Below are 25862 nucleotides of genomic sequence, written 5' to 3' on the forward strand. Positions count from 1 at the left end.
GTCACAGCAGATGTCTTAGGACCAAGAACCACCCAAATGTGGGGCTAAAATGTCTCACTTGGGGAGAAGGATCAGACCTTCAGGTTCTCTGAAAGATCAATCTCTATGAACGGTGCTCCTCAGACAATCCACCTCCTAAATTGGGACACAGCTAATCTGAAGGTGACTCATGGCTGCGCTGGTAGCAACAGGGAGTCCAAGTGCAGTGGATTTTGCCATTTCCAACTGGGGAGTGAGATGAAGAAAAAATAGCTGATTCATCCTCATTGAACATATGTGTTCTTAATGCTGAAATATTACTCATTTGTAATGGATTCAGTATCACTTAAGAGTCTCACTCATATGCCAATGTTAAATCACATTACCAGCATTAAAAATCTAACTAAATGTGTGGCCACTTTGTGCAGAAACATCCAAGTTTTTGATTATAAGATGGCAAGACTACAGTATAATAAGCTGCAGGTATCAAAAAGGGATGTTTAGGTAAGATGATGAGAGCAGTGAACCAGTGTTTATGCCTGACTCACTGTATTCATGCTGAAAACCCACAGGGACTTGGTAAGCATCGCCACTGGCTAATGATTTATTAACAGTTCTGTGTGTGTGTGTGTGTGTGTGTGTGTGTGTGTGTGTGTGTGTGTGTGTGTGTGTGTGCGTGTGTGTATGTGTGTGTGTGTGTGTGTGTGTGTGTGTGTGTGTGTGTGTGTGTGTTTGTGTGTGTGCGCGCTTAAACACATTTCTCTTTCATTGGTTCATAATACTGAACCATCTCCGATAAAAGAGAAGCTGCTTGTCTCGAAAGGCTTCTATTCTTATTCCGCTTTCTATATACAGTATCTCTCTTTATCAGTTTTCATCTAAGGTAAGACTTGTGTACAGTATCTTAATTATTCCATACTTAACGTGACAAATAACCTCGAAATTCAGGCTAAACTTGCAGGATGTATTTCAGCTGTACTCGATAAATAGGAATACGGCTTTTTCAGCATTCATTTCTTGTTGCAGACATGTAATTACAGAGTTTGAGTTCTTCAAATGGTATTAATCACAAATGTCTTTGTGACTGCAAAACATTTCTTTGTGCTGTTTTCTCACGTTTGTGTGTTAAGAACGAATTTCTTTGTATATCTGACACTTAAATTTGTGTCAAATATTTTACCTTTCAACAGTGGACTGAGCATAAAAACCTTGTGATGGAAAAATGGTTTTGACATGCATGCAGGGATTTTCTATACAACCAGCGTTCCTACATTCCAAAAAATTGATTTCTTCGCTGTGCGAGTAATCAATCTGGGAATACATGACGTTCTTATTTGATCTGTGAAATAACATAAAATCTCTAATGGAACAGGCCTATGGTTTCTCCTCGTGTCCGGTCTCTCTGTGCTGTAGAGAGACAGCTAGAGGCAGACAAATGATGGCTGGACTGTGGTCTAACATTTAGCGTCAGTGAGAGTTTGTTGGGTGAAAGCTTTTGTTTTCAGTCTTGTGTTTTAGTCACTAATGGCTGTTTCAGTTGCCAAGACATCCATCTCTTTTTCCTTTATCCCTCCTCACAGTAGAATCATGTAATTGATAAATTGCATGCCTAAATTTGCTGCAGATACAGCTGTAAAGAGAAGGTGAAGAATTCAGTTTTTCTCTTCCTTTGTGGTTAAAAACCTCTGTTTTTTTTGTTTTTGCTTATGGTTCTAATAGTCAGCAATAAAGGCTGGTTTTATTGTTTTGCTTTAAATTTATTTTATTTATCTATTTATTTAAGTTTTTACCTGCCCTTATTATTGTCAAATAAATATCTTTTATCCCTCTCCCCTTTTCTGTTGTCAAAACCAAAAAGCCTTTTCAGTCCATTGAGTTGTAATTATTGAGTTGTTGCCTTGTTGGTTAATTTTGTTGTCATTGTGAAAGGCTGAGTAGATGGCTTTCCCACTCAGGCACAATTTATTTCTTCACCGAGTTTGCAGCTTTCAGTCAGATCAGTGCTGTAAATGCTGTGGTACTTAAAGTCTTGTCCACTCCAGCTGCTTCTGTCTCTCAGCTCATTTGTGGTTAATGTAGGTTGCCGATGGTTCTATTTAATGTTTACGGTTTCATTTTTTTGTTTGTAGAAGCGGAAGCGCGCTGATGTAAATGCATTTGAGGAGGGTTTTACTGCTACAAACACACCCGTACTAGTTTTATACACTTATACACAGTAGACTCTTCTGACTATTAGATAATGCTCTGTATACTCTGACATTTGCATCCAATGTGTCCTACAAAGCATCTCCCTGTGGTTGATATTTGGTTGAAACTCTGTATTCTTCTAATCCTCTTCAAACTGAGGCGTTATTTTTGAAGACTTTTCTCCCTCTTGTCTCCCCGTTCCTCTGCTTCTTTTCCTCCTCACACTGTTATAGACACAAAGATTACTCTTTACGGTCAATTTAGTTCACCACAAGTACATGTTTGTATATGTGTTCAATAGCATCTTTGAAGTTTGTCTGAAAATGGATGTCTTGAATATTTAACCTTCCCCCAAGGCTGAAATATTAATCCAAAGACTCTCACAGAGGATCTGAGTGCAACACAGATCTGTCAGGCTGATATGTGGTTTATATGATGCGATGTGAGAATATGAAAGATTGGCAGCACCAACAAACGGCGACAATAGACTGCATGTAAAAGTGCTGTGCAGCTATCTGTTTGGTTTTTTTTTCATAAATAAAGAGATGAACAGAGTAAGCGGTTCAGTGCTAGACAAACAGCCACGCGCATCCAAAAAGCTAATCAGAAACTAATTAAGAGCTTCCCTGCTTCATCTGAGAGCTTGTGAATGTGTTATTGAAAAGAAGCACAACAAAATGATTTATGTGCATGTGAAGAGTTTTAAAATGAAATCTCCAAAAAGAAAAACCTGCTCCTAGAAAAGGATTCTTTTCCATGCCATGACCAGAAATTGTGATGCTTTTTACTTTTGATAGTGGTATGACTTCTGTGAACTCTTGACAAAGTGACAAACGTCTAGTTTGATCTTTGGAAAATGGTAATCCTGTAGTGATCATCAAAGCAATATTTTTCTTGTTCTGAACACACTTGCGCTTCTCAGCAGCACCTCGATTCTTTGTCATAACCAGTAGGTAATGGTTCAGGGTTAAAAAGTTGAGTGGCTTCTTTCTCTCATAGACATAAAAAATAAAGTGGAGGACCACTTTAGATATTTGTGAAAGTCAAGTTTCCTTGACAAAATGTGCTTTAAATGTCATTCCTTCACATCCATACAATGACAGGATACTCGCATACATACCTTCTATTAAAATGTCAACCACATCATACCAAATGCAGATCTGTCCACACAACTACCTTGTTTCTCCTGATAGAGGGGGAACAGCTGCATCTGATTTCCTGCACATCAAAAGAGAAAGCAGAGTTATTCCCCCTCATTGTACTTTATCAAGTTATTTTAAATTTCAGCGTACATTAACCACTTGCTGCTTCCTGTTTTCCCACTGTCAGTCTTAATCTTTTATTTAAACTTGGAAAAGGGATTTGTGAGGGTGACAGTGTTCACAATGCTAAAAACACTCTTAAAGTAAAGCCGTAAAGCTTCGGGTCGAGCTCGTGTCATGTTATTTTTCAAATGTAATGTAATGAGACAGTTCTCTCTCTCTCTCTCTTTCACCACCCAACTCAGCTAACCCTCTGTGCCGCCGAATGTCATGTGGTGCAAATAGATAAACTGTGCCCTCTGGAAGGTGGGAAGACAGACAGCACGATCTGATCTTTAATCTAGATCTTTCCTTGATCTTTGATTGGGTGATTTCCTTGACAGTATCAGCCTCAGCATATGCCATTTTCCCTTTTTATTGCTGTTACGCATGGAGTACATCAGGCGAACTTGGAGCCTATGAAATGAATCCTTTGATGAGCTACCTGTATTTTATAATTTTTTTCTTTTTTTTTTTCACCTGGCCAAGTGTCATTTGTCTGTTAAGCCTGACTTCCTGTTGCCTTGAAAAACTGTTGCAACATCTCACCCTGTCTTGTATTCTTTGTTAAATTTTCCTCCATCCTTGGATTTTTTTTTTTTTTTTTCTGGTTCAATTTTCCGCCGTTATCTGGTTCTTAAAGTAGCAGTTGTGCAACATTTGTGAATACAAGTCACACTATGAGCAATGATCATGATACAGGCTCAAAGTTCATGAAGGAAGCATGGCAGTAAACAAATCATCTCTCTTGGGTAGCTGGCTCTGATCATGGGGACTTAAATACAGTGATGAATAATGTGTTTTTACATCTCAGCTGAGTTTGCTGCTCAGATTGCCACACGTCTTCAGTTTCACCTTTGTTCAATCAAAGCATGGCTGAATCAAATATCCATATTAAGAAACAGCATAGTATAGTCATAGTGATTTTTGTAAATACAAAATGGGCACTTAAGTGCCATAAATCCTTAAAGAATTAAAAAGCACAAAGTGTAGTTTTTATTTTGAATTTTACATAAAACACAAGATCAAAAACTTGGCAAAATCCATTTTGTAAAGAGGCTGTTTTTATTTTAAGTGTGCACAGTGGTATACCAGTATTCTCCATCAAAAGTCTGCACATGTGCTATAGCAGCACATGGCGTGCTATTGAAGCAACAAAATTCAGTTATGGAAAAATGCACGGAATGTTGAGGCTACAAATGGAAACATTGCCCAGAAGCTTGTTGCACTCGTTGAGTTTCTCCACAAGACAAGCCCACACATCTCTACAGCGTAGGGCCGACGCATCTTGCTCTTCTCTACATGGCTGTTGTCTGTGGACCAAAAGAAAAGCTTGGGATTGGAAAGTGTAGGGGGGTCCATCTGTGGTCCACGCTGAGCAAAGGAGGACAGACACAAAGGAGGGATTGAAGGACACTGATGCAAACAACGAGTGAGGGGAAACAACAAGATGGTTGATACAGTGTTGTGGCCCTTAAAGTCTGGCTGGCCGTGGGAGACAGTAGCACTTCTGTCAGTGTAAAGAGGAGGGTGAGACTTCCAGGGCCAGGCCACCAAAACATTAGCAATGCAGTTTGGAGAGAGAGAGAGAGAAGTCATGTGAGGAGCACTGGGGAGATCGGAGACAAATAGGGCAGGGGAATAAGAGGTGCCACTGGATGGGACAGAACTTTGTCAAGAAATGTAGTGAGAGAGGAGCATGAACAGACAAGACGATGTTTAAACATCTGAAAACAGTGAGAGAGAGAGAGCCTCAACATGTCCTCCATGATCTGCTTTGCTCTTGCTCTTCTCAGTCACTTTAAATTGAGGTTCTCCTATTCAGCAAAGAGGTCCTTTGTCGTGGAAGGATGGGTACCTGCTGCAGCCGTGACCCCACACGGGATGCTGGTCACGAGCTGGTTCCCATCAAACGTCATACCGTGTGGCCAAGGACGGCCAAGGTGGTCACTAACCTTGACGATCATGAGTTCTCCACATGGGATCTGACGTGTAACACAAGGTAAGCCAGGTATATAATGCGGCTCCTTAACGCGGTATGGTTAAGCGCCGACCTCTGTTGAGGCGAAGGGCCAGTTTTACCGCAGACAGAGATTCTTTATGGTGGCAGATGTTTTCAGGTGCTGTGCCTGAGGAACATGAAGTGGATTACAGCTTGTTAGCTTCTGTGTTTCCCACTGTCCCCTTTGGTAAAGTATATAGCCCTGTCAACACAAAATAAAACAAGTTGTGCATGGTGTAGTTTTGTAAGTTTTATGGGAGTATAATGGGATATAAAAGAGATAAAAGTAGACTCACACTGTGCAAGTTGTGTGTCCATTAGTGAGCTTTATATGCCTCAAAATGTACACAACTTAATGTGCGCACACACACACACACACACACAAAGTGTCGTGGTTGTGTCTGGTACGGTAGGGTTTTACTGTGAACACACATACACATACACCAGCTGAATGCAAACATAAGATTATTTCAGCTTGACAAGAGATTTATGACAGATTTATTGGCATACTCAGCACTTTCCTCGGCCTCACTCAGCTGGTCAGACCATAAAAAAGGGTTGGATTTTGCATCCTGCTGTGGGACACAAGCAAACCTGAGGAAACAGGGATGACAGAGGAGGACATATTGTCCTGAAAATATTGACTATTACTACATTAATCTCCCATTTTCTTGCAGACACAATTGTAACTGAATTGCTAAATCCAGACTGAACCTGTCATCAGTTTGGCACAAACCCAAGCAAAATATCTGCGAAGTTGCAGAAAAGTTGGAACCTTTTCTTAAAAATAGATGCTGTTTGCTGTACAATGTAAGAAAAAAAAAAATGTGGGCCAGATGGAATCTTAAAAACTGAATATTCACATGTGACCCTAGAAACGATTTGAAACACCTGTGTAAGGATTACCATCAAACCCAAGTACCACTACTTTACATTTAGAAAGCTGTACATGGTAAATATGTAGGCTGTACTGAGAGGCTAAATATGCCAGCCGGCTTGATGACCCAGCAGCTTGAGTGTAAGGTTTGTTTATTCTTAATCAAATGCAGTGGCTGCAAATGAAAGCTTAGTAGCAAGAAGTATTTTTTATGGTTAGGTTTGGTTTAAGTTTAGGTACAAAAATGACTTGGTTAGGTTTTGGGAAAGACCATGGTTTGGGTTAATCTTAGGGGTGCATCATGGTTTTGGGGTAAAATAACAACTTTGTTATGTTTAGGGGAGCTTTGTTGTCATGGTTAGAGTAACAACTGCATGGTTAAGGTTAGGGAACAAAGTACTATAACTTTAACAAGTGTAATTGTAAGGCTGTTGTATTGGATGTTCTGTATGTTTTGAAAGTATCAGTGAAAACTGTAATACCCAGAAATACAAAAACAAACTTCTAGTGGAGAAGAGAGGCATTGGCTCGTTGGTTCAAAAATACTCAGTTATTGCTGAAATATAAATAAACACAGACACACACACATCCAGTTTACATTCTAGGTGTTCAGCTGACAAACCTATCCACAGAGAGTCAGAGCATGGAGGTACTCAGCACACCCTGATAGTAAACAAGGCAAAAATATATAATTTTGGCTAAAAAATGTGCTGTACTCCAGTCATCTACCAGGCCCTGCTTAAATTCTTTGATTTCATTGTGAAAATGTGTGAAAGCAGAAATAATGCAATAAATATGTAAAAAGCCGACAGTATTATCAGACAGCCGCTGCTGACATTCAACAACACGATGGTTTCATGTTTGACAGTGGAAACACTTTCTCTACGTGTTTCTCCCTGCACCAGTCGTGGGCGTAGCTCTCTGGAGGCATGTAATTCTTCAGCTTGAATGTCTGTCATGGGCAGAGGGCTCTTGCTTTTGTATCCGGAGATGTAGTCAGTTAAACAGGAGGAGGATTTAGCTACTTAATACTCTCTTGATGTGACACCACTGATCATTGCTGCAAAAACCAAATTGGAAGGACTTACTTTTCGATTTCTCACATTCACCCACCCCTGGTGCCCCTTTTTAAATCTTTCTGACTCACCCTCTATAATAATACTGATTTACTCATGACAGAAATGGGAAATGGTTGTCATCAAGTCTCCCTGAAGGGTTTAAACTGGTTTGATGTCAGATTTGTTTATGCAGTCCCTCCAGTGTCTGAACAAAGTCCCTACTGTACTCTCTCATATGTGGGCGCTGGTAAATTCCTTTGGAAGATCAAGACTTCACCGCCTCAGTAATTATTTCTTCAAAGGCAAGTTTATTTATATAAAACATTTCTCACACACACAGCCAATAAATGATATATACGTACTTCCTAAAATGACGTTTTAATAAAACATTATAAAAAACACAGCATAGGGCTTTCAAAACATCAATTTAAAAAGATATAAGAAACGAAAAGAGATGAGTCCAGAGTACAAGTGCTGGGTGGGTGGGTATTTTAATGGGTATTTGAACTGAGTTAAAAGTAATGGTAATTGTTTAAAACCTGCTTTTAAAGGTGAGCAAATCTTTTATCCCCTAGATGTTTGTTCTAACTCTGTCTCGTATGTAAATGCTGCTTCTTGAAATTTGTATGGTTGAAAGAACAATTAGCAGACTTCTACCAGATGACCTGAGAGGTTCAGGACTCTAGAGTTGAAGTTGCCTAAGAGTGATTTTTGGGGTGACCTGACTGTTACAGCTGTCTGTGCTGAAAATAGAAGTGTGGATACATTTGTTTTTAAAGTCCTAGTCTCCTTTGAATCCTCTGATTCTTCCCTCTTGACAAGATCATATCAGGCAGAAGAAATCTCAATACTATGGCTCTAGGGATGACTCTGTCAGTCTTTCAGTCGGTCGGTCTGCCCGTCAATCCACCACTTTGGTCCAAACTGAAACATCTCAACAACCCTTAGATGGTTTGCTATGAAATTTTGTACAGACATTCAAAGTTCCCAGACGATGAATCCTACTGACTTTGGGGAACTCCTGACTCTTCTCTAGCACCAACATGAGATTGACATTTTTCGATTGTAGGAAAATGTCTCTACGACTGCTGGGTAGATTGCAATGAAGTCTGGTACAGACATTCATGTCCCACTCACAGAGATTTGTAACAGCTTTGGTAAAACCTTCAGTTTTTAATCTAGCGCCACCATCAGTTAAAAAATTTAGTTTATATATGGAAGATGGCAGATGTAGAAAGGGCTGTTTTTTGCATGGGCTGTACCGTTGCTCTGCCCATGAAAATTGTTTCAGAAATTTCAATTACCTCTGTCTTTCTGAAGATTCTCAGTCATCCAGGTCATGGTATTCTGTAAGTGCTATGCGAAAGCAAATGGACTTGCTTGTAGTTCTTGAATGTTTCGTTTCACCTCTCATCTGAAAGGCCTCTTCAGTTCTAACCGAGTCGGTTTCGCATGAGAGGTGAAACGCCTTCAAGAACTTCAAGCAAGTCCAGTTGCCTTTGCATAGAACTTACAGAATTTACCTCTGTCAGCTGTTAGAAGTTACAAAAAAGTACTGGCAATTTTACAGGTGTTTTACAATATAAAGGTTACAATATCTGCAGAGGATCAATACAGTCGCCTGCAACACTCCGAAAAGCTGCTCATGTACTGTATGTAGTGCAAAACAGTCTGCCACGCTACTGGGACACATTCAGTCACAGGTTTCTGTCAGTGTTTTTGCCTGACATGCTGTCTACTCATTGGCCTGGCTGTTTGGTATTCAGTTGGTGATTCGGCTGTTTGGTTGCTGCCAAGCACTGTGTGTTAGACTGAATCAGGTTAGCAGTAAATAGCAGTCCATTAGTTAAAGGACTGCTTTTTTCCAGTCCCCTGGGGTATTATAATGATAAACCAGACACTGTGGCAGGATCCAGTTAGTTAGAGAAATCATTTTTTTTTCCAATTCTACAGTATTCTGTGAATAAATTTAAAAGACACTCTGCTAAAACATTTTAGATTAAAACTATATAACTACATTAAAACATTATAACCTTCATGAAGGTACAGATTATGTCAGGACTGTTGTATGTGTATTGGACTGCATAGGTTTTGTTTTCATTATCGATCAAACCGCTGACTAACCGTTCAATTGGTCTGTCTATAAAATTTCAGAAAACTTTGAAAAATTACCACAATTATTTTCCAGACTTCAATTTGACATATTCTCATTGCTTGTTTTAGCTGACAAACATAACCAAAAGATGTTAAGTTTACGATGATATGAAACAGAGCAAAGTTGTGAACCCTCACATTGGAGAAGCTCACATCAGCAGATGTATGACTGATCGTTTCAGCTGTAGTACAATGCCTGCTACTCTACGCATCCAGCTTGTTATCTGCAATATAGATACCACTGACACACAGTGATACAAAATCTATTTCACACTGTTAATTATTTAACATTCCTTCAAGATATGGGTGTATTGCATATTACTTGAGCAAAGATGGCTTTACAGCAGTAGTTGTCACGAGATTGTTGATTAACTACACTTCTGAGTCATCAGTTTTGAAGGATTCAGGATATGTATGATACCTTTTTTTTTTTTTTTTTTTTTTTTTTTTTTTAATTTGAAATGCTGCAGTGATCATCTCCACACAGCTACAATGTGTCTGCTTTACTGATTGCTATACATGCACATTATAATTATAATCGCAGATTGCTTCACTGATGTTGTATTTTGTGATCAAATGTTTATTAGCATTTAATTGCACACAGTGGCTCAAACTGGTGCATTCGAAATTCATATGTAAATTTAGATTAAATAAAAAGAGAGAATATTGCTGATTTTTTTTTTTTTTTTTTGATGAGCGGATAAAAAAATCAAATTTTAAATGGATTAGCTGGTTTGCTGTTTATTAATTGGTAGATGTTACACAGAAATTTTATATACAGTAAAACTATAGCGTAAAAATTTACATTTCCACCCCAGTCTGAGACGAGCATCCCACTTCCTTGATTGAAGTACTGAAGATTTGCTCTATTTGTCTTAATTAAACTATTTGTTATGGCCACGTTTTCACCCACAAGAGGTGGCGAATTGGAAACGTGATAGATAAATAAAAACTTCCTAACAGCTTGAGTGAAATCTATAGAAAGGAACCTGGACTTGGCACTTTTTCCTGCTGGGATATGTTTTGGTACAATTCAGCGCAGACTGATTGGATTGGTGAACATGAATATGCGGTTTATTGATTTCCACATGATTCTTGCAAAAAATTCTGAATAGTTAAATTCAGAAACAGTTACCTTACTTCTCTTTGCCAACCAAGTCCACCAACATTTAAATTTGCGCATTCAAAATTCTCTATTCCCACTAAGGATATTCAAATGTAGAGTCTGTCATATCCGAGTGTAGGTTTGATTATTAGAAATGGGGGAGGCACAATTAAAATAATAAATAATAATAAAAAAAGCATCTCTCTCTCTCTCTCTCTCTCCCTCTCTGTCTCTCTCTCTCTCTCTCTCTGTCTCTCTGTATTGTGGATTTTAATATTAATGGTAGTACAACAAAAAAATGAAATGCTATGTAAACGTATGTATTGTTAAATAATCAACCCTAAAACACTTTTAGTTTCCTTTTATAGATTGCTGATACTTTGTGATAAATAATGTCGTAGCCTTCATGTGGCCTGAAACTCAGGGCGAAAAAAAAGTCGCTAAAACACTTGCTGCTGCTTGTTAAGCTCTTTGCTCTGAGCGCAAGGTCTAATAGCTGAAGTTGACTGAAATGAGCATATCAGAGAATGACGTTCAGAAAAAAATAAGTGATGGGGGAGAAAAACAGGATTTTGAAAAGGCAGGGGGGCGCCCCCCCAAGTTCCCAGTTAAGATTACCTACTCGGTTATATGACATAGTTAACTTGACCTACAGACATTTCTGAGAAGTCAGAATTAAATGTTTCTAATTTTAAGATGTGAGCATGTTAAATGATGTACCGTTTGCCCGTGTTTTATGGTTTTACAGCTAAATGTCTTGACGTCATATATGCTTTTAAAATATTAAGATGCAGATGCATTACCCTTACTCTCGGCAATTTCTCAGTAAGTAATGCTATGTGAGTTATCTGTCTACCTTTGGATACAGTAGAGAACAGAATAAATTGTCATTATGTATTGCATTTTACAGATATTCATTTGTCACACCCCTTGGCATTTTTAATACAAAGTACAATGTCTTTTTTTCATGTGTTCTGAGTCTTTTAGTGACTGTTGGAGACATTTAAAGCAATGAACCAAGACTTCTCCAGTCAGCAGTACTGCCTTTTCAATTTACCTGTGATTAAAAGTCCACTATTGACCTTCACTGTACGACCATGTGACATTTCAAAACAATGGGAAGGCGATTATAGAAAGATGAGCATGTGGAGAATTTCCCCCATTTTTCTGCAAAGCAAAGGGCTTTGCTGAGCCTGAATGCTTCCAAATAGACTCTTGGCCTTTGTTCAGGTGTAATTTTTCCTGCCCTGTCTTACAGTAGTGCAATTTTGAATGCCTCATTACAACAGCAACCACCCAAAAACACGTCATTATAGCACACGCTGAATGGTAATTAAGAAATGACACCACTTAACAGATGATAGGTGCATTTTAATTAGCAGAATAAGTATTTGTCCTAGATACCTCATTGTATTCATCTTATCTGAATTGAGTATATATTTTTCACTTTTGGACTTATTTTGTAATGCTTCTGTTCTGTTCATTGAATCTATTTGTAGTACTCTCTGCTGCTTTGTGTCTCTATCTCATTCATACAGTTTTATTATTCTCCTGAAGGCATCCCTATATATTTGTCTGTCTCTGACCTCTTTTGTGACACGTTCTCACATTTAAAAGTGTAACCATGAATTTCCTTTCCTGTCAACACCAACCAATGATGGACTGACAGTGAGCTCTTCTTCTGTTCCTGGCAGTAACTGTTGGGTCATTCACTGTCAGTGCCCTTTGAAGGCTAACTGAAAGGGGTCACTTTTGGGTGGGGAGGTTGAGCTGCCTCGTTCCTCACTCACAGAGAAGCAGCAAGGGACTGGTCATTACCATTTCAAAGAGAATCCAAGTGAATCCAGCTCCTGCACCAGAATAAAGGAAATACATATGATATAATACCTTTTTATAGTATTAGTTCAGAGGCAAAGTTAATGGATTGCAGCTGATATCAATTTGAGACGCTCTTATCTAGAGCAGATCAAATACACTGGAGGGCATGATTTTCAGGTACCACTGCAGAGTCAGTAAGCGTTATGAGAGTTGTTGAATCTTTTTGTTTACTTCTCTCTATTAGCCTATGTCTATATCTAATATGTCTGGCAAACACCAGTCACTGCTCATCACCTGGCTAATACCATCATTTCAGTGAAGCATGGTGGTGGCAGCATCAACATATGGGGTGGCTTCTCAGTGAAAGGGACAGGATGAATGGTCAGAAGTGAGGGAAGGATGAATGGAGCCAAATACAGAGAGGTCCTTGAAGAAAAACCGCTCCATATTGCACACGACCTGAGACCAGGGCAACGGTTCATGACATGAAGCATAAAGCCAAGACAATACCGATATGGCTTTGGGACAAGTCTGTAACTGTCCTCGAATGGCCCGGCCAAAGCCCAGGCTTAAACCCCATAGAGCATCTGTGGAGAGACCAGAAGATGACAGTTCACAGACGTTTCCCATCCCATCTGATGGAGCTCGAGAGGATCTGTCAGGAATAATGGGATAAACTGCCCAAATCCAGGTGTGCAAAGCTTGTAGAGACTTGCCCAAGAAGACTGGAAGCTGTAATTGCTACCAAAGGGGCACTTCTACAAAGTGCTGAATTGAGGGTCTGAATACCTATGTAAATGAGAGATTTCAGTTTTTGATGTTTAATAATTTTGCTAAATTTTAAAAAAAACTTTTTAATTTTGCCGTTATGGGTTACTGAGTGTAAATTAATGGGAAAAGGCAATTTTATCTATTGACAATTAAATCTATTACATAATAAAGTCCCAAAAAGTGAAGGGGTCTGAAAACAAGCCACAGTAGAATAGTACCATAGGATAAATATCACTTCAGTCTAATTTAAGTAATTTCACTAGAATTAGAGCTGAATTGCTCTAGCAGTATGACTGAAATAATTATGCAAGCCAAGTTTTGGTAAAATATTTTTTAGAAATAGGTGCTTTGATACAGTAAGTGGCTAGAGGGATTTTATTTATTTATTTTTTTATTTTTTTTTTTTTTTCAAGACAAGATCAAATTATAGGTAATAGAGGAGCGAAATGAGGGAATGAAAATGATGTTGGAGGCACAGCCTGATAAGGTCCTTGAAGAGATGAGATTGAACAGTGATGGAGGATTGAAAGTGAACCTGTTGCCCTTTCTCCAGGAGAACTGCAGGGTTATAGACACACGAGTCCACACTAGCAGATACTGTCTGATAGGGATGCATGACCCTGGTAAGTTATACATGATGTTCTTGGTTTTGTTCAGCCAAGTCCTTCTGATCACTAACCTGTGTCATCCAAGGCGTATAAGCTCTGCACATCTCTAGTCTCATTAAATTCACTTTCATACTGCTGCATCAAGACATCAAATAGAACTGATAGTTACCATTTTTACAAAATAAGAGTGGTTTGATAAAGGGCTGCATGTTTCAAGCAATTTTCTTAACGGGTCATTGGCCATGTTAATTATGAATAATTTATTTGTCATTAAAATCCCACAAAATGCATTTCTTCCTCAATGAAGGCTTAATTTAAACAGTTGGAAGTGGCTTTTTTCAAAACAACCCAAGTAAATTGGTTCTTTATAGCCACTATGAGTCTGGGATTTGCAGACTTTGACGCACCCCATTGTTCTATTAAAAAAAGACACTGGGGAAGACAGTAGTCCATACCGCTTTCACCCAAACCCTGCAGGTAAGGTTGGGATTGATATGATATCAAAACTGTATTTTATTCAAGTCAGTTCTGTGTGTATTTACTAAAGCTGAACTGTTTCGAAACCGATATTGAATCCATTTGGTCTCAGCTTTGAACATTTGAAACTAAAGTTACAAATAGCAAAAACTAAAAAAAATACATTGATAGTTGTGCTTTTGTTGGTTGACAAAGGCAGAGACACCACAGTTTTGAGTGACAAACACTGACAGATACTTCAAAATCAACCAAAATCTGAAAGAGATTAATCAGTCATCCCTAGTTTTATTCATACATCTGGCACAATTGGTGCCAGTTTTTTTCTTTGTTCAAAATAGGTGGTGTAGTGATTCGAAAGGTCCTTCTCCAACAGCATCAGTTTGTCCACCAATAGCTCCCTACAAATTTTCATACAAGGATCAATGCGGTGTTACGTTACCATTTTTTTTTCTCATTTTTGAAACAAACTATTGTAGCTGCAGATATGGACTGAGCTGCTGAGGGGCTTGGCTGATCAGGATCTTGTGGTGCCCAGTCAGTGACCTGTCATTTCAAACCCAGATCAATCAGTCAAGCTCCGAGTGACAGCCAGTTTTCGGAGAAAAAAAGAAAGAGGTGTTGACCGACAGAGGTTCAAGAGCAAGTACATTCACTTTGTTTTTTCTGTTACTCATGTTTCGGCGTGTAATGAAGATTCTTAAGTAAAGGTTTTGTTGGTTGTATTTTTTTTTTTTTTTTTGAACCCTATTGGCCTGTCTGTGTGACGGAAAAAACTGCTTGACTTTGAACCCGAGCCACTTCGTAGAGCAAAAATGAGCTTAAGTACTTTGATTTTACAAAAGAGGAGACTCATGCTGCTTCTCTCCTTTATGTATTAGTCTTCAATGCATAAAGACATGTGTTTCTTTGGAATTGAAGTATTGTTCTGTGTGGTGAACTGGATAAATAGGATGTGCATTGGTCTGCTTACTGTGCCAGCAGCTGATCTCATTACAATAGTCCGTACCTAATAAGCTATACCTTTTCAAACCTTCACACATACTGTACATTCCTACGTATGCAGTGTCAGTGATACAATTATCCTCTGTATCCGTTTACATAACCCACAGGTTGATACGTTGCTGTTCATATTCTGTTTCTCTTGTTGTATCTCATAACTATTTACTGCTGCAACAACCCAATTTTCTCAACAGGATCTTTACAGTTTCATTCTGTCTTTGTGGAACATGCATGCCTTGCATACCGATAGGGCTTTTCAGTGTGTTTATATAAATAATGAGCCTGTAGTCAGTTTTGCCAGTCAAAAATAATATAGCAACAGAGAAACATTAGATGAATTGAGACAATGAAACTTTAAAAAAGCACAACAGCCAAGCTATATTTCCTTTTAATCTAGACCTGAACATTAAATATTTTTTTTTATATTAAAATTGCAGTGTGAAGGAGGTGATTTTAATCATAGCTTATATTATCAACAGTGTTTTAACAAACAGAAGTACTAAATATACAACAAATATTGTGCTAAAACGTTAAATCCCTCTCTTGAAAAATAGCAAAGTTTAATTTGAATTACAATTTCAAAACCTCTGCCAAGGAGGTTACGAAATGCAGTATTGGTGTGGAAATCCCCCCCAGATATTTTCCCTAAACATTTCAGCTATTATATATTTTACCCTGGACCCATAAACGACATGTGGCATTCACGGCCTTCCCTAAAATATCGCGAGCAGATAAGTTTTCTCATTTCCTCTTAATATTCTTTTGCTGTTTGATTTGAATGCAAAGACATGTGCCTCAGGGTGTGTGAATCTCTGACTCCTGTCGTTCAGTACCAAAGCATGCCATGCTGATCAGATGCAGGAAGATGATCAAATCCAGGAAATCAAGTTCTTTTGAAGAGAACATCTTTGTATTTCTCTCTACTGTGGATCTGATCCAGCATATAAAAGATTTCTTCTAATTGTGGTGTCATACTTTAGCCCGTGAGATGGAGAGATGCGAGGCCTCAAGGCATGATGAAAGGAAAGAGCTCAGAGGAGGTGTATTAATAGTAAGGCTGCGTCTTGTGAGTGTGTGTGTGTGTGTGTGTGTGTGAGTGTGTGCCTGAAGATTGAAGAATCTGGATCAAAAGATCCCTGGGGATATTGACACACACACACACACACAGGTACACACAGAAGTTTTTGCGTCATTCAAGCCAGCAAAGCTTCTCCCTAGACAGAGGAGCATGTTCTTGAATTATATGAGCCGGATAATAGTGAATCAGCCAGAGGAGTTCTTCCAGCTATCTCAGTTACAACAGTTGTTCCCCTCTCTCCTCATACACATATATAGTACATGGACATACATATGTCCTGTCTCCATAGTCCCTCTATGGACTCATTTATATACTTCTTTGAATGATTTTTCTTTGCAATCTGTCCATTTTTCATCCGGAAACATGCAGCTTGGGCTGTTTGCTGATTCTCCCTGGGTTCTGTCCAGCTGAATGATTGATCAAGTCCTCCTGAGAAAACTAATGTGGAGTCCCACCAGGCTGTGACTGTGACTGTGATGGTTTTGTATTTGAAATATTTCACAGGGTTTTCTGTGATTTCTTGGGGAAATATATAGCATCATCTTTGAGGTGAAAATGTCAGGCCCTGGAGGTTTTACAACCAAAACCGAGAATAGGCTACAGAGTTAGATTTTAAGTGCAGGAATTGCAAGTTATCATTAATTAATGGTATTGATCAGCCACTGGGTTAATATTTTTTTTGCTGTTGGGCAGTAATTTGCTCTCTGAGAAAGATGGAAAGAGTGCAGGTGAGTCTTGTTTTCAAGGATTTTCAGAAATATGGGCTAAGATGTGACCTTGACAGTGGGCATAAGGGTGGGTGGGTGGGTGTGTGTGTGTGTGTGTGTGTGTGTGTGTGTGTGTGTGTGTGCTTGTGCTTGTGCGTGTGTGCGTGCGCATTTTAAAGTGAGTGGTGAGGGAGGGCTTTGGGTTAAGGCTGTAAAAGCCTGATAAGCTGAACCACAGGCCCAATCACACTCCTGCCATCTCACCCACTGACATAATGATTCAACACTGCTGTCAACCGTCTGCAGGACGACATCTGCTGAATGTGTGTTGTATGTACATGTGCTGCACATACATTTATATGCGGCATCCATCTGTATGTCTGCATTTATCCGTCGTCTGTGTGCATGTGTGTAGATGCATGAAAATGTATATTAACATGTTTTTATGTGCACCTCACATCTGTGCAGCAGTGAGGCTTTGCAGAAGATTGAGCACCTCTCGTGTATGTCTGTGTGTGCGTGTGTATGTGTGTGCTAGTTGTGTTTGTGTGTGGGTGGATAGGCGAGCAAAGGTGGAGCCAGTCCACCTGCCTTTTCAGACATGGAGAGCAAAGGCAGAGACAGAGGAGGATGGAATAAAGGAAGGAGCAGGGTCCCCTGTGTTTCCTAACCCTGATTAGATTGTCCTGGAATTAAATTTCACAACAAAAACAAACAGTGGGAGACGGGCAGGCCCACCTCCTTCCCTCCCACTTTCTATGCTCTTTTCATCCCTCCCAACCCCTCCTCCCGCCCGCCCTCCCTCTCTCTCTCTCTCTCTCTCTCTACCTCTCCTTGCTTTTGCTTCTCAGCCACCTTCCTCTTTTTTCCTACCTTTTTTTTTTTTTTTTTTTCTCTTTCTGCGCTCTCACCGCAGCAACGAGGCATGATGTAACTAGCCAATTACACCACAGACGATGATGTCCCTTAAGGCTGTGTTAATAAATTCAAGTCTGTATGATGTCAGAGTTCAGCAGGCAGGGATTTTAGACTCCCCAACTCACACAGTATTTGACAAACTGTGTCAAATTTAGTGCAGCTACTAGGCTTTAACCCTGGTAATATTGCTATAGTAATATCCCACTAGTCAAAACATTTAAAGACCTTTGTTTCAAAATTATATGTCCAAAGGTATAATGTGAAGAAAGCAAGATACCAAAGAACTGATTTACCTTATGGCCCTTTTTAAAAGAAACACTTTCAGCACCACCCCACGACTATTTTCATTTCCAGTGAATCTGCTAATAATATTCTTGATTTACTGATTAATAGTGACAAGATGACACTTGTTTTTTTGTGTTTTTATACCAACAGTCCAAAAGCCAAATATGTTCAGTATACTACCATACATGACAAAAGAAGCAGCAAATCCACACATTCAAGAGGCTGGAACCAGAAAATGTTTGGCAGTTGTGCGCGAAAAATTTAGTGAAATGATGAATCAGTTATCGAAGTAGTTGCTGAATAAATTTCTGTCAAGCAACTCATCGACTAATCTTATCTGCTATTGAAGCACCATCTCCTTGCGACCCCCCCCAATCACACATATGTGTGAATAGTTCCGCCAATGAGTGACCTTCAGATTGTTACATGTGAATATTTTTCAGAAGCCAGAAGAGAAAACCTTTTACACTTTTCAACAAGAAAAGCTACACTAAGGTTAAAGAAAAGTCATCTGTTGATGATCTTGTGGACCCCATGTTGGAACCCAACGTCTAAGTGACCTTTTGTGTTCCTTATGTTTTATTGCTTGTAATGGTGAGAAATCTATTGGCATGATATAAGCTCATACTGCTGTTGTTGACTCTCTGTGAAATATCTCAAGTGAACCTGGCCAGTCAATTGGTTTTTTATTGGATTAAATGAGTTGAATTCTGCCTGAAGTGGACACTTACGAGAATTTCATGAGCCTTTTTTGATAATGGGAGAAGCTTGTCTAGCAGTTGATGAATGCCACGACCAAACATGACCAAACATTCCCTGGCTGTGTTGTTGTTTTTCCACGGCTGATTGGAAACAGTTTCTTGCAAATGTGAAACCTGGAAGCTTGCGAAATGAGCCCCTGCTCTCCTTCGGCTGAGGGATTTTCACTTCACACAGGACAGTGATGCAAGATGATAGTAAGAGTGTCAAAGCAGGGTGTAAGATGTCCTATATGAATGAGTAGACATGCTCTACAGGGAAAAGCTGCCAGCAAACGTCACTTTTCTATTTGTTATCTGGTAAGAGTTCATGTCATGCTTCTGCTTTAACTAACAACTTTTCTCATCAAACTATATATGTGTCAGGAGGCGAAAATCCCTCTAGTGACTACAAAAAGAAAACAAATATTCTTGAGGTAACCCAGTGGCTACATGATTTTGCCGTGTCAAACCACTACATCCTGCAAAACCCTCTTTTTATATCAGATTACACATCTGGACTTTGACCCGCAGTGAGTGAAGCTGTCACTTTGCCAGATTCGCGGCTGTGTCACTAGCCTTTCCCCAGGTGCAGCAGAGTTGTCCTTGCAGCGGGGTCACGGCAGTGCCTTGCTTAGTAGGGCACTGGAGTAGTCCACCTCTCTGGGGAGCCAGCGCATCTCTGTTTAGCTGCACAGAGGTGACCTCTCACCTGCAGCCTTCATGTGCTGATTGGGAGGTTTGAGTCAGGCTGCGGGCTGCTGTGAGTAACCATCTGTAGATGAAAACAGACTGTCTGTGTCTGCTTTTAGCTCTCCTTTCTATTTATCTGTCTGGCTTCTCATCCAATTAGTGCTTGTAATACCTTCTCTGTCTTGCATCCCCTCTGTCATTAAGTTTTTTTAGCTTTTTCCAGATGCGCTGTGTTTACATGCACTCAATAATGTGACTTTTACAAGTTTTCTGCTTAACAGTGCACCTGAGCGTCTCACATTTAGGCCTGAACAGTATCTATATCACAATATTATTACCTCTGCTAAGGAGGTTATGTTTTTGTCCGTGTCTGTTTATTTGTCAGCAGGATTAGGCAAAAAGCACAGCACAGATTTACACTGAACTTGGGGGAGGGATGGGAAATGGACCGGGGAAGAACCCATTAAATACTGGTTCCGGATCTGGATCATTTACTATGAATTTGAATTTTTTTCTCTCAAGTCTGGTGTATGTTGTTTGACATTGGCCTTGGCGGAGGAATGCGCTCTACTGAGTGCCATTCTAGTTAGTAGTATGATTTTTGTAGCAGTAGTGTTTTTGTGGTGTCAATATATATCAGGACATGGTACAGGTATGCAAAATCAATTATAATGGTGATTTTCTATGCAAAAAACTGGTTTCCACTGTTATGAATAAAACTGTAATGATGATGTACAAAAGAAAAACTCTGAAATGACAGTCCATTAATCAAAAAAAGCAAAAATGCCAAACATGATCTAGTTTGCAGCCTTTCAGCTGTGAGGATTTGCAAGTTTTCTTTGCATTAGTGATAGAACATCTTGGACTGTTGCTTGGTGAAAACAAGAAAAACTGAAGAGACATTGCCTCGGACTTTGAGAAATTCTGATGGCTATTTTCCACCAATTTCCTACATTTCATAGAGAAAACGCTTTATTAGTTGAGGAAATAATAATCAGATTAATCAATAATTGAAGTACTCATTAAGTTGCAGCACTAGTTATGAATTATGTCAGACAAAACCTTGAGAAATATAAAACAAATATTTAACGATGAAATTTTGTTTATTTACAACAGTTTGCATGGAATCGGTAATTTAAATCGTTTTATAAAATCCTCATATATCATATAATAATCATACAATAATCATCATAAACAATTCCACTGAAAGACAGCAAACAACAATAATAACCTAATTGACCTAAATTATCACCCATCCCTCTTTATGTTTTTCTTTAACGTTGCAGGTTTACATGCAACAGGTAAGGCTGGATATTCATCCTCAGTAATTTTTTAGTCCTGAGGACTAAAGGGTAACTCTCATGTGATGTCTGATCAGATTTATATTCTCGTTAACTTATTATTTGTTTTATTTATAAGAAAAACCTATTTATACTTCTCATAGTAAAGTATTGAAAATAATGTGGTTTTGTTATTGGGACAGAAAATTTCAAATGATAACCCAACCCTGGTGATGGGGCTTATTAAGTTTTATCGCTTCATCTACATTTCCCTGATTGAACATGCTCAGTGACAGTGCCTGTCTACATATTTTAATGTGATTACACAACCACGTGTGACAACAATCTCAGTTGCCCTGGCAAAGGTAAGAGCTCATGTAAGGTGTTAACATGGGCTCTGCCAGGTTCACGTTTGGGTCTTAAAGTACACGGTCATCGCAAACAAACAGTGTGATCTTCCATCCATCCCTCTTCCAGGACAGACAGACACGCAGTAGATGTCGTGCATACACAATAGAGAACAGAACCGTCTCTCTCTCTCTTTCTCTCTCTTCCTCCTCTCAGCAGTGTGTATCCTGCCAGATTAGCTTGAGGCGGGAAAAGGAGGAAGGCAGCTCCACTGTTTACCTCTTCCTTATTCTCTCGCTCTCTCACTCTTTCCTCCGAAGCTCTCACTCTCTCTCACTGCCACCTCCCGCCTCTCTCTGTCTCTCTCTCTCTCTCTCTCTCTCTCTCTCTCTCTCTCTCTCTCTCTCTCTCTCGCTCTCTGTCTCTCTCTCTCTCTCTCTGGGAGTATGCTCAGTCATTCAGCTCCGTGCACCGATGTTATTTCGTGAGGCTGGAGAGCCGGTGGGGAGCCTGTGGTTGGGGAAATAAGCACTTGTGCTGGCACTGGCTACCTCTTGAGACAGACTAGATACAGCGGAGGGACGCGGGGACTGTGGATTTTAACCTCCTCTTGTTAAGAAGAGATGGATTTGTGGAGCCTGTGAACTTTGGAGAGAATGTACTGCACGTGTAAAAGACAAACGGCTCCTATTTGGCACTAGGGATTGCAGGAGAAAAGGAGGTCTCTGAAATCTGCCGCTTATCGTGAACACGGTCGGATGTAGATCTGCGCCTAAGAAGTGGAAACCCCTGGAGGTGTGAGCCAAATCATTGAGATGTAGGGTGGAGATACGTATTACGCATGATTTAACGGGCCAAAAAATACTGCTCAGCTAGGTTAACCTCAAAAACATCTGTTATACCTGATTACACCTGAGACGTGAGGGAAAATGACTGGCTCGAGGCAGGATTGAATGAGTTACCTGTGATGTCAGACTTCACCTAGGGCAGTCATCTGAGACGTCTGAGTAGTTGTGGTATTATCGAGGTTGGGGGGGCAGCAGTAGCAGACTTCATTTCCAGGTGTGTTAACCACACCAGACTTGACTCACCTGACATCAGCCCCTCTCCGTTTGGGCTCAGCCCCTCAATTTATCTCCTCACCTCATCTTCTCCGTAATCCGTGCTCTCGAATCCACCACCGCCTCTCGTTTTCTCCCCATGGAGCCGCTCAAGAGACGAGAGAAGAGACGCTGATTTATATTACCCCCGGCAGCCTGCGTCTGATTCCACAGCACTAGAAATAGAAAGCAGAAAGAAACAGCGGCGGCATTTGTGAACTGTCATCACGTAGAGCAAGAGACGCACCATGTGGAATCAGTCCGGATACTGCAACCACATACCTCATGCCGGGTATCCCTTCTACCATGCACCCTGCAGGTAAGCTATCCCAGCATGTACCTAAACTCTGCCTCTACTTCCCTTTGCCGCTACATTGCTCTGTAACTTGTTCAAGTCGCTTACTTCCTGCTTTGAGGTCTCGGTTTTCATTATTTTTACACTGGGACAAAATTCAGTGTATTTACCCTGTTTGGTGATGAAATTGATTCTGATCACTTTAATCTTCGGTGTTCGTCAGGGGTCCGTGCATGGCCTGCTGTTTTATGCATTTTGGAGAATTGTGTTTGCCTTTAGAGACAGTTGTCGACCCAGTGAGTCCCGTTTAATATTTTCCAAAGCAGAGGTTGTGACCAAACTGGTTTGTCTGGAATGTTGTTTTAACAGAGCCTGTAAACTGGTTTTGCCTGTGCAGAATAACAGTTAGTGGATAGACGGGTTTGTTGGTCAGCGTGGCAAAAGTTGAGGACATTGGGGCATTTTTCACACACTTATCATGTTACCTAAAAACACTCCTACAGTAAAGATGTCAAGCTCATTGGCCATACTGTATTTGAACAAATGACTTTAACCTGTCTTCCACTCATTTTAAAAACACTGGATTCAAACAGAGATTATGTAAGATTTTAATGGTCCTCTTTTATTACATCCCTAGTCCCCCCCCTGCTGCAGTAATGACATCATTACATTTATCACACGGTTTCAGATGTGACCCACTCTCAAATGAACACCATCAATCCTCATTCCCTGAGGGGGAGAACAGAGCCCTGCCTACGCCTCTTTTTCTGTCGGATACTGTAATGGTCTCTAACCTCCAAAAGCTGTTGGAGCTCAACCACCGGAATACTGATTCACCACTACTAGTTATTTATGTAATCCCTGTGTGTGTGAGCATAATGAGGAGATGTCTTAAAAATGAATAGCACGAGAAACGATAAACATGTAACATGATGGCTGTACTTGTGTGCTAATGTGTATGTGGGCAAGTGCACATGCATTGTAAAGGCTCGGTACTTGTGTATTTTTTGTCTCTGTCTATCCATGTTGTCCACATAGTTTATGTGAATTCGCTAGTCCTGGTTCACCAGCCACAAGAGCGGTAGGGGTGGTCTGCACCAGGGGGCCAGAGGGATTTGGGTGATGAGTGAGTCATACCTCAGACCACTGGGCAGGTCAATGACCTGTCAGATCAGGCAGCTCATGTCGGAGAGAGAGAGAGTGTTAGAGAGTACACAGGAATCCAGGAAATAGCCCTGAGCTCCAAAACAAACTAACCGTCGCTATTCACTCTCATTCTAGTCTCTTATGGTGAAGCACTCTGACTCACACTATGAGTGTTCCACCTGTAGCCTAATCACCTCATGGATTCAAGTCAAATTTGACATTTTGCTGCATAAATATGATGTTGACAAGCTTAAGATGCAGTAGAAACAAAGTGGATAGCTGCGGGAAACGAACCGCGTTTTATTTCTCTTCTCTTTTCAGCGCTTATTTTGGTAAACAAATCAATGTCTGCCTTGATGCTTCAGTGTCATTTGTGCCGTGTGTCCCATCTTCACATCTTGATTTTTTTTAATCCTCTTTTTGGATTTACGGTCCTCCGAGGGATTTTCTGTTCACCTGCACATACTTCAATATTGGAAGATTGACTGCTGTGTAAAATATTAAAGTTAACACCTACATCTCACTCACGAATGAGGAAAAATTCTTTTTAGTTTAGAGTTAGGTTGTTGAGGGAACGTTTTGTAGGATATTATGAAGAAGATAACACCTAAGGTAGATTTTTGATTATCTTGGATGAAGAAGTGATAAGGCTTCAGTATTGCAATTGTCACTCCAATAAAATTATAAAATTATAAAGTTTCATTTATGAGCACATTTCTAGACTGTCAAACCGCTGCTCATGCAATTCAAACTGCTTTTTCAATATTAAATGCTAAAAATGAAAATAATACATTGCATCAGAGAGACAGAAGAAGTGGTAGTATAATGGAGCTCATTCTATGAACTCAGTAAAAGTTCAGCGATCCCTCGCTTAGGCCGCTCTAGTTAATTATTCCCTCACCTGTCAACAGGCACGTCAGTGACGCTACCAGACTCCACCTCAATTCTTCTGCCTAATGTGGTGTGTTGACATTCAAATGACAAGTTGTTCATTGGCTGTTTGAGGAAGTCCTTAGCCAGACTCCGTTGTTTGGCCCACTAATCCAGCATAAGCCAGCAGCGTCAGTCAGCGGCGGAGTTTCGAGGTGAGCGTGAAAGCTTAATGAGGGCCCGTTTTGTTTGCCTCAGGGTATTGATTATATTTGTGTGTGTGTGTGGTCATAGTGTGGAGGGCTGGTAATTGAATGTTGTTTGTTCTGATTGGGCGTATCTAATGTGGTTGACGAAAGGTGTCAACAGGGTGGAAATACGTGATAAATTCAAGAAATTCTACTGTGTGATATTATTTCACTGATAAATAAGTAGAGACTGAATATTTGAGTAGCAACATAAAGTGCGTATTTATAAACTGTCTTTATAGTGAGTCTTTGGTGGGTAGAACCAGAAAAAATACAGTGAAGACAGCGACGGGGAGACATGACGAAGGCCATGACATAGATTTGAACTCACAACACTGCTTGTAAAGAGTTGCCCAGACACCCTAGAGGTGTGTAACTGTGTGCATTTAACCTGCATGAGAGGATTTTACTCAGTATATACTGTGCTGTGTGTGTGTATGTGTGTGTTTTTGTGTGTGTGCGCTTGTGTGTGTGTGCGTACAGGGCTGTCAGCCTCATGACAGCTCAGGGATGTAAATGGATTTGGGCTGGTGGCCCAGCAGGGGCTGAATGGAGCAGATTGTCTGAAAGCCTTTGCCTCATCCCTACACACACACACACACACACACACACACACACACACACACACACACACACACACACACACACACACAGTGCTCTGCCATGTCTGTTCCTACACCTTTACAGACATGCACACAATCATTCATTTCAAAATGCAGCTTCCAACAACTCATAATTGACTCTGGATTAATTTAAGAGCCACCCTTAACCTCTCTTGAATATTTACTGTACATGGCAAAGTGTGTGTGATTTAACCTGCT

General features: G+C 40.1%; 1 protein-coding gene across 4 annotated transcripts in view; it reads left to right on the forward strand.

Moving 5' to 3' along the window:
* LOC120792856 (pleckstrin homology domain-containing family A member 7-like) overlaps nt 1–25862 on the forward strand; it is a 127376-nt gene that overhangs the window by 11701 nt on the left and 89813 nt on the right. Inside the window, exon 1 of one of the 4 annotated variants that reach the window (XM_040132238.1) lies at nt 21863–22801. The exons of the other annotated variants lie outside the window; for them this stretch is intronic. Coding sequence (XP_039988172.1) covers nt 22731–22801 — 71 coding nt within the window. The 5' untranslated portion in view covers nt 21863–22730. Of the gene's footprint in view, nt 1–21862; nt 22802–25862 lie in introns of those variants that run through there. 4 annotated transcript variants of the gene reach the window in all.

Source organism: Xiphias gladius, chromosome 8, assembly GCF_016859285.1.
Source record: "Xiphias gladius isolate SHS-SW01 ecotype Sanya breed wild chromosome 8, ASM1685928v1, whole genome shotgun sequence".
Lineage (NCBI taxonomy): Eukaryota > Metazoa > Chordata > Actinopteri > Istiophoriformes > Xiphiidae > Xiphias > Xiphias gladius.